The sequence below is a fragment of the Pseudoliparis swirei genome, unplaced genomic scaffold (assembly GCF_029220125.1).
Source record: "Pseudoliparis swirei isolate HS2019 ecotype Mariana Trench unplaced genomic scaffold, NWPU_hadal_v1 hadal_125, whole genome shotgun sequence".
NCBI lineage: Eukaryota > Metazoa > Chordata > Actinopteri > Perciformes > Liparidae > Pseudoliparis > Pseudoliparis swirei.
Window position 1 is genome coordinate 1 of NW_026613361.1, and position 8654 is coordinate 8654.

At 43.9% G+C, this 8654-nt stretch overlaps 3 protein-coding genes across 3 annotated transcripts; 1 reads left to right on the forward strand and 2 right to left on the reverse strand.

Annotated features, from left to right (window-relative positions):
• Window positions 1–6: 6 nt before the first annotated feature.
• Window positions 7–2668, reverse strand: LOC130191513 (magnesium transporter NIPA2-like; the record flags this gene model as incomplete). Its single annotated transcript, XM_056411129.1, has 6 exons — window positions 2607–2668; window positions 2179–2311; window positions 1486–1542; window positions 1104–1194; window positions 350–510; window positions 7–228 (listed from the first exon to the last, which is right to left on the reverse strand). Coding segments are annotated over exons 2-6 (664 nt in total), but the record flags the coding sequence as incomplete, so codon positions are not given.
• A 95-nt stretch (window positions 2669–2763) lies between these two features.
• On the forward strand, window positions 2764–5717 carry LOC130191514 (methionine--tRNA ligase, mitochondrial-like). The gene is made up of 3 exons (XM_056411130.1): window positions 2764–3287; window positions 3743–4077; window positions 4498–5717. Exons 1-3 carry the CDS (start codon window positions 2999–3001, stop codon window positions 5671–5673), a joined length of 1800 nt encoding a protein of 599 aa, XP_056267105.1. The 5' UTR covers window positions 2764–2998; the 3' UTR covers window positions 5674–5717.
• A 716-nt stretch (window positions 5718–6433) lies between these two features.
• Window positions 6434–8502, reverse strand: LOC130191515 (mediator of RNA polymerase II transcription subunit 12-like). Its single transcript, XM_056411131.1, has 5 exons — window positions 8255–8502; window positions 7904–8084; window positions 7440–7685; window positions 6937–7018; window positions 6434–6824 (listed from the first exon to the last, which is right to left on the reverse strand). Exons 1-5 carry the CDS (start codon window positions 8446–8448, stop codon window positions 6787–6789), a joined length of 741 nt encoding a protein of 246 aa, XP_056267106.1. The 5' UTR covers window positions 8449–8502; the 3' UTR covers window positions 6434–6786.
• Window positions 8503–8654: the final 152 nt, after the last annotated feature.

Sequence of the window (8654 nt, forward strand, 5' to 3'; positions counted from 1 at the left end):
CCAGGCAGATGACTAAGGACCAGAACAGGGGCTCCTTCAGCACCGCTGTGCCAGCAAACAGCTCCTTAATGCCAATGCCCAGGCCCTTGACACAAGACACAGACAGGGAGCCAATCACAGAGCAGATCAGGATGTAGACCAGCACATTCTTCTGTCCGAACCGTGGAGCCACAGCAAAGATAAGAACCAGGCTGCTTCCAACAACGCACACAGCAAACACAATGAAACCTAGTGGGAGCATGCAAGAACGAGTTAGTACCCTGACAAATAAAATCCGTCCAACCCTCATCAACGATTCAGTTTCCACAGCACGGTTAATGCGATCACACTGTTGACGCGCTGGTCTTACCTGGGTCTTTGAGTTTCTCAGCCATGGCACTGAGGGAAGCAACCTCCTCTTCCTTCGGGGCATGAATCACCATCACTGTGGAGCCCAAAACGCACAGCAAACAGCCAATCTTCCCGTGAACATTCAGCCTCTCATTCAGAAAGTAAGTGGACAGCACAGCGCTGGAAGGAAAAACAAATTATGCAGAAACAGAGTTACCACAAATTTTGCTTCTAAATCCTTAAAAGGGACTTTTTTTTAATTGTCATCAAGTCTCTGAAAAACCAACGATTCAGAAGTCTGCATCTCAAGAATTTCGGACTTCTCCGTCTGTAGCTCCAAGCCACAAGTCCATTTATTCTTAGTGGAGGTAAATCTTCAAAAACAAGTAGCTCCACTGCAGTGGTTGCCAAGCTACGTCTCAGGGGTCACAAGATAGATGAAAGGAAACTAAGCAATGATGAAGTAACACGTAACTCAGTGTAACAAAGTCACACAATTATGTGTTTTTGAGAGACTAATTGAAGTTTACATCACAGAGGAATAAGCTATATTGGTCTTTGTCTACAGGCCATGTTTGTTTTTAGGATCAATTAATTGTCGGTTTTGGTTCTTATGGGATTTGTTGACAATATGAAAAAACAAGAATATCACTAGACGTATGCTTAAGTAAACATTGTAAGCAAGCGTTGGGAGTGATAGAATTGTTTGAAGTCTTAAACTTGATAACATGAGGGTCAAACTGCAAAATAAAAGAGTAAAAAAAGACAGTTACCTTACAAGTACACTCAATGCTCCAAGAGGAGTCACCAGTGTTGCTGGCACAAATGCATATGCAGCAAAGTTGGCGGCCTCCCCAGTTCCCACTAGAATATAAAACATGAACATCAGTGTGCAGATGGTTAAAAGGTTGAACAATTATTCTCCTCCACCCAACATGTGCAAATATGCTCGTTGGAGGAATGTGCATGCGGTGTGGGTGCTGCATCAACTGCAACGTTACCAGCAAAAATACCAAACCCACAAGAGCCTCATTCCCACTTTGAAGAACAAAAGACCCGAGTGTCTCTGGGCCATGGCTGGTTCGGAGTTTTACCAAGTAAAAACACTAAAATAATAAGGCTGACCATTCCCAAGTCAATAGATTCATCACTTACTTGAAATGAGTCCTGCCCACCACAGCCATTCCTTCAGGTAAGCATACCCCCCTTGACCTGCGATGCAGAGAATAAGAATGCCGTTGCAACAGTTAAGTAATTTGATTATATCACCGATAACACACTTCTTACCAGAACGTCCTTAATCCTAAAAAAAAGTACTGTAAAGAGTTTCTGCCTGGCCTTAAATATTTCTATAGTTTACATCTCCCATATTATTCTAGTATCCATGTGTCCATCAAGACATACCTTCCTTCCTATTGATATCTATAAAGTGCCCTGTAACGTTTACAGATGTGGAATGTAACTAAGTGCAGTGAATGGAAGTACAGTGTTAAACAACTTTGAACTTTATTTACATTTTCTGCTTCTTTGTACTCTGGCTCAGAGGGTAAGCAATACATGAATGTATGCAATGATTAGTCTCATCATCCACACAATCAGTTGACAGAATATTAACTGGCAAAACCATTAAGAAAATCTATTAAATCGTGTCACTTTTCAAGCAAAATAGGGGAAATGATCAAGAAAAAAGATGATTTTGTATTTGCTTCCTTTCTTTAAGTGAGTATTTGTTGATTGGGGAAATAAACAATGCATCAACAGATGCTTCGATGTTGCTGCACTATCTGCCATTCTAAAAAAAGCTGACGGTTCGTGTTATTTTAATGATGAAATAATGAAATAATGTACCTGCTCGCGTGGAGCCATTGCCGGCCAATCGCAGCAGGCCTTTCTTCTTCAGGATGAAACTGGCACCGATGAAGGCGCTGGAGCTCACGGCCAGGGAGAGACCGATGTAGAAGTCCAGAGGGTTCCCCTCCATCTAAAGTAACGGACACACAACACAAGGGTGTGTATACGCGTGCTTGGCTAAATAAGAACTTCTTTTTTTTATGACAACTTAAGCTTTCGGGAACTTCTCAGTTGAGCAACAATGCTTTAACGTCACGTGATGGGCGGATCTCTCTCCACTGCAACGATGTTGAAATCAGCTTTTTAGCCGGCTGGATATGCCAATACATTGATAACCGACGAAGAGTCTGATTTAATTTCGATTTAATAAAGTGTAAAACACTATTTAACTGACACTGAAACATACAGCTGGTAAAATGTCTTACCTTCGTGGTCACGTCAACCCCATTCGTCGTAGTCTGACAGCGAGGAACCTGTAAGCAATCTGATTGGCTGTTGGTGATCGTTGCCCACTATGAAGCGTTTTGATTGGACCAGAGCTGTGTCGTGTTGATAGATACCGGAAAAGGAGCTGACCTTGGGAAGCGAGCAAAACTCATGTGCTGTTGGCTCTAATGGAAACCGCCGGTTTAATAAATAACACATACAAGGGCTATTCTGCTAGTATTTTTCCGATCGTAATCGTGTTCCTCCACATGCAGTTTCTTGCGCGAAGACTCAATCGTTCAGCTCGCTAAATGAATGTGTAGCCCTTACATGATCGTTACTACACTCCTCGTCGTGTGGTTATCTTCACGTGGGCATCGTCCGCGATCCAATGATGAGGACCTCCCTTCTGTTCGTCAGCAGAAGCTGTCAGGCTGTTCACAGGCTGCAACCAAACACTTTTTTCTCACCAATGTCAGCTCTATCGAGGCACCAGAGGATCACTGTGTTGAGAAACTCCAGCACCCATTCCTGCGAAGCCGACAGGAGTTACTACATCACCACTCCCATCTTCTACGTCAACGCGTCTCCACATTTAGGACACCTGTATTCAGCTGTGACAGCGGACTGCGTGCACAGGTATAAGCTTCTTCAGGGCTTCAACTCAAAGTTTACAACAGGTAAGTCCTCCATGATGCATTTTGACTGTTACTGCTATTGCGTGTGTTTTACTACAACTTCTAGGGACTGAGTCGTTTTTGTCAAAGTACAAATCTCTACATTATAGTAATTTTAGATCTTATATTCGAAATGTGTGCACAGAAGATACATTATGCATGTAACTATATCATTCATATTAGTAGAAGTAAAGACAGCAGTAACAGAAAACGAATGGGCAGCCTTTGAAAATGGATTAATCAAATCACTCAAATAAACACCCTAACATCAGTATTTGCTTTTTATTCAGTTATCTATTTTCAGTATCTTTGGAGATGGCCAAAACAAAACAAGCTAATCAATGTCATCTTGGAGCCCGAGGAAACATTGCGGGGCATTTGTTTCTTGACCCTAAATCAATTAAACAATTTGTCAAGCAAATAATTAAAATAATCCACCTTATTATATTGCATTTCAGGCACAGACGAGCATGGCTTGAAAATCCAACAAGCTGCTGAGGCTGCCGGAAAAGATCCCTTGACCTTCTGCACAGATGTGTCCGAGAGATTCAAACATCTCTTCAACAGCTGCAACATATCTTACACAGACTACATAAGAACCAGCGAGCAGAGGCACCAGCAGGCCGTAAAGCATTTCTGGTCGGTGCTCTGTGACAAAGGGCTCATTTATAAGGGGAGTTATGAAGGCTGGTACTCCACCCAAGATGAAAGCTTCCTCACGGCGTTGCAGGTGGAAAATGCTTTGGACTCATCAGGGAAGGAGATCAAAGTATCACTGGAGAGTGGCCACAAGGTAATCAGAGTGGACTTGTGAAAATAGCATAAGTGGGATTTTAGTGGAGATGAATGAGTGCAGCACAGATTTTGTTCTCTTGTCTTACATCGGCTTGTTGGGAACGGGCCATGGGTTTGGAAAGTACGTGGGCTTTACCAGGCAGGGAGGATCTAACATGACATCTCACATGATTTAAAATGACATTAAGTTGCATTATGGCAAATGTATGAGTAAAATGTTTTTTCTTCTTTTCTTTTAGGGACTCCATGCAACCATTTTGAACATTATTGTTTTTAATCTGACTCGAGTGCCTAAGCAATATAAACTTGTCTGGTTTTATACATAGCTTAAAGGTCTGCCTACCACCACTTCTAAAACTAACAAAGTTAACATGGTTTTGATCATTTCATCTACCTCTTGCTCGCCCCTGTTTTACAGGTGGAGTGGATGAAAGAGGAGAACTACATGTTCCGTCTGTCTGCATTTCGGTCTCAGCTGCTCGACTGGCTCAGAGGGAATCCCCGGGCCGTTCAGCCGGAGCCTTTCTATCATGCTGTCCTCCGGTGGCTGCAGGAGGACCTTCCTGACCTCTCGGTCTCCCGCCAGAGAAGCCGCCTTCAGTGGGGCATCCCGGTCCCGGGTGATGCTGAACAAACCATCTATGTGTGGTTGGATGCACTGGTGAACTACCTCACAGTAGCTGGCTATCCAGACAAACACGACCAATGGTGGAACGTGGTGCACCACGTTGTCGGAAAGGACATCTTAAAATTTCATGCCATCTACTGGCCAGCTTTTCTTCTCGGGGCTGGACTGCCACTGCCACAGGTGATATATGTGCACTCTCACTGGACAGTAGGGGGAAAGAAGATGTCCAAAAGTGTGGGTAATGTGGTGGATCCTCTTGAACGCTCGCAGATGTTCACGACTGATGGTATGAGGTACTTTCTTCTGCGTCAGGGAGTCCCGGAATCAGACTGTGATTACACAGACAACAAAGTTATCAAGCTGCTCAACGCAGAGCTCGCTGACTCTCTGGGTGGTCTTCTGAACCGCTGCACAGCTCCAGCTCTTAATCCGGCTCAGGTCTACCCTTTTTTCTGCCCTCAATCCTTCCCAAGAGAACAGGAAGGCCGGGCCGTGGTTGAGGACTACAACATGTTGGATGCTGTCAGAAGCCTCCCGGCCGTGGTGGAGCTGCACTACGAGAGCATGCATGCATACAAAGCTCTGGAGGCCATCGCCGCCTGCGTGAGGAAGACCAACGGGTTTGTTCAGCGCCACGCCCCTTGGAAGCTGGATAGGAGGGACAGTGAAGACCAGCGCTGGCTAGACACCATCATCCATGTCTCGCTCGAATGCCTGAGGACTTATGGCACACTCCTCCAGCCAATAGTGCCAGGGATTTCTAACAAGCTGCTGTCCAGACTTGGGGTGCGGCCAGGCGAGAGGAGATGGGCCGATGTGAACTTCCTGCCGAGGTATCAGGGAATGGACTGTCCCTTTGAAGGGAGGGCGCTAGGATCGGACTGTGGGGTGCTTTTTAGGCGCTTGGAAAGTCCGAATTTAGATAAACAAAAACCTAAGAAGACAAAGACCAAAATCTCGAAATGAGGGAAATGTTCCGTTTCCCCAGATTCAATAAAGAAATAAAACTCTTGCTGCTTTTTTCACTTTTCTTAAGACTCCGAGGTGTCTTTACCATCTAACTGTTTCAGGGTGTGACAATTTACAGCTTTAATGATCTTATTGGAGACATCAAAGGGCTTTTGCAGCAAACATTTTAACTTTCCATAAAAGTCAAGGTGGAGTTAACACACATGCAGTTCCCTTACCATGAAATTGATACATCCAGCTGGAATGCAGCCACATCATTAATAATTACACTGTAATTTCTACATTAACATATCAGGCAGTCTGAAAATTATTATTCTCAGCATTGCTTTGCCCAACATTAACCAGTTAGTCTAATTAGGCAGCGTAAGCAGAAACACCGGTGAGTTCACAGGGCTGTTCATATGTTGCCATTATTACTCTTTGTAAAATTTTATTAAAAAATGCCCTTTCAATACATACAATATACATTGTATAAATGTCTACTGCAATGTATTTGTTGCTGTGCAACTGCATTATTTGTGAATGTCAAAGCAAACCCTTCATTACACTCCAGCCTTGCTTTCCTTCTTTTGAATATTACAACTGTAGAAGTCGTCCAATTAACAGGCATGTTGTCATGGCGGACATTGTAACACGTCACAGTAGGAAAATTAAAGATGTAAATAAAATGAATGATGACTGAATTTGATTTAGCTGCCTCCATTTCAGTTTTTTTAAACACAGTATACAGGCAGCCAACACAAGTACTAGACATAACAACTGACATGATTTTTTTAATGAGAAATACACGAAACTGAAAAAATTGTACAAATTGAAATAAAATAAAAAATTGCATTATTCTTATAATTTCTGGTACTTTTTTTACATAGACTTTCCCATTATTAACCATTATCTGTTAACTTCTGAGCAGGATCCCTCCTTTGATCATCCATAATTACACAACTGAAGTCAAGATATTTTCTCACTGGTCGAGATGGGATTTGGTTCATCGGTTTGGTGGTCCGTTGTGCCTTGAACAGTCGCCCCTCCTGACAGCCGCCACGGGACTGGACACATTTATCTGTCAATCTACAGAGCTGAGCCTAGTCTTCACACGATGAACAAGCACCATCAGTAATATGAATTGGTGCCCTGTCCTGGTTGTGTATCTGAAAAGAGTGGGACAGTTTTATTAGAAAGATGAAATCTGTTGTTCATCAATAACAGAGACGGAAACAATGACAACACATCATTTGGGGGGGTTGGAAGTTTCTGACTCACTTGAAAGTTGTTGTTGCAGCTGTCGGACCAGAGCTGCAGTCTGCTGCTGCTGTTGAGTTTGCTGCATTCCTTGTCGTGGGAACTGAAATACAGAAACACACATCGTTTTTTGAGCAGTTTCAGTTTATTCCATTACCAACTCGTAACGTAATATTACTAACAATCATTTCACAAAATGCCGACCAAGTTTTAAGATTGATTCCCGATAACAAAGACGACCAGTGATTTATGAATAACTTTAGAAGTTCTCTCCAAACTTCTCATGGAGCATTGAAGGAGGCAACACTGCCTGCAATTTGAAGAGTTGGCTGCCAAACAACGTTTCATTTAAAAACAATATATATATCGTATATATTTGTATTTGAATGTAAAGCAGAAATTAACATAACAATAACACATACAACTTTCTGTGAAGGACACTTCTATTAAACACGTTTGTGAACACGAGTCTCCTTACACTGTCATCCCACGAACAACATCCCCGTCACATAGATTGGACCTACCATAGGTTGCTGGGGGGGCAGTGGCTGCATGCCCAGACCCGGGTTCTGCTGCTGGCCTGGTGGCGGCACCGTTGACACCTGCTGCTGCTGCTGCTGTTGTTGTTGTTGTTGTTGTTGCTGTTGAACTTGCTGTTGAGGAGGAACCTGCTGGGGCTGTACCTGCTGTTGTTGCTGCTGCTGCTGCTGTTGTTGTTGCTGTTGTTGTTGTTGCTGCTGTTGTTGTTGAACTTGTTGTGCCTGCTGCTGCTGTTGTGAAAACATAGAAAATAACAGGTTGGTGTTTGAGGGACAGACTTTCTTCGGGAACCTTTTCGTAAAAGCACTAGGTAGATTCAGGGTTACACAATTGAAAAAGTAGCGCACACAAACAGCCTGCTTTTCCCTCGCAGGTTACCTGGGACAATAAATAAACTCAGCCAACACATGGCTAAAGACCCAAATAAACGAATGATCAAGTGACGTACTCTGAGTGCGTGTTGTCTGAGGTACTGCTGCTGTTGCTGCGCTGCCTGTTGCTGCTGCTGTTGCTGCTGCTGCTGTTCTGTCAGCGTCGGATTCGGCCTCAAGCCTGGATGGACGCCCTGGCCTCCCATGTGACTGAGACCGTGCAAGATGGGATTCTGCTGAAGTGGTTGGTTGGCAAACCTTTAGGTTTACAGGGCAGGAGGAAGACATGTAGTTAGCAATGTAGATAACACAAAGTCGAGGATTATAATCTTGTGATGTGTGTAACTCAACACACAGCACCAATTGGACTTCTCGGCCCCACCAAACAGCGAACAAAGCAGCAGCCTTCCTTGCAAGACAATACTGACCTCTGTGAGTTCTGCATATTGTGTGCGTAGCCTGGAGCCTGCTGGTGAACGTAACCACTGGGCCTTTGTTGCATTTGCCTCAGAGGATCCACCACAGCCGGGTTGGCTCCAGGATGGGTGCCCTGGAAGTTTTGGTTCCCGTAGGAGGACGGAACTCCACCACCACCTTGGGACGGGTGCTGCTGCATCCCCATGTGTGATCCGTATGTGGTATAGCCCTGGGATATGTTCTGTACAAACAGAGGCAATGTTGGTCATTCATTGAGAGTGTCGAAGGCAAGATAAGTTATGTGGTGAACCCAAACACGACCAGATAAGTGCACGTGAGGAAGTACAACTTTTAAGGTATTTCTCCATGGATGGCGAACACAGGTGATTGTCTTAAAATGATGTTATGGTA

Coding starts and splice junctions, on each gene's coding strand:
- LOC130191514 (XM_056411130.1), top strand. CDS start 2,999: ATGATGAGGACCTCCCTTCTGTTCGTCAGCAGAAGCTGTCAGGCTGTT. Junction 3,288..3,742: donor CAACTCAAAGTTTACAACAG/GTAAGTCCTCCA, acceptor ATTGCATTTCAG/GCACAGACGAGCATGGCTTG. Junction 4,078..4,497: donor CACTGGAGAGTGGCCACAAG/GTAATCAGAGTG, acceptor CCTGTTTTACAG/GTGGAGTGGATGAAAGAGGA.
- LOC130191515 (XM_056411131.1), bottom strand. CDS start 8,448: ATGGGGATGCAGCAGCACCCGTCCCAAGGTGGTGGTGGAGTTCCGTCC. Junction 8,085..8,254: donor AATATGCAGAACTCACAGAG/GTCAGTATTGTC, acceptor GTAAACCTAAAG/GTTTGCCAACCAACCACTTC. Junction 7,019..7,439: donor TGCCCCCCCAGCAACCTATG/GTAGGTCCAATC, acceptor TCTGTATTTCAG/TTCCCACGACAAGGAATGCA.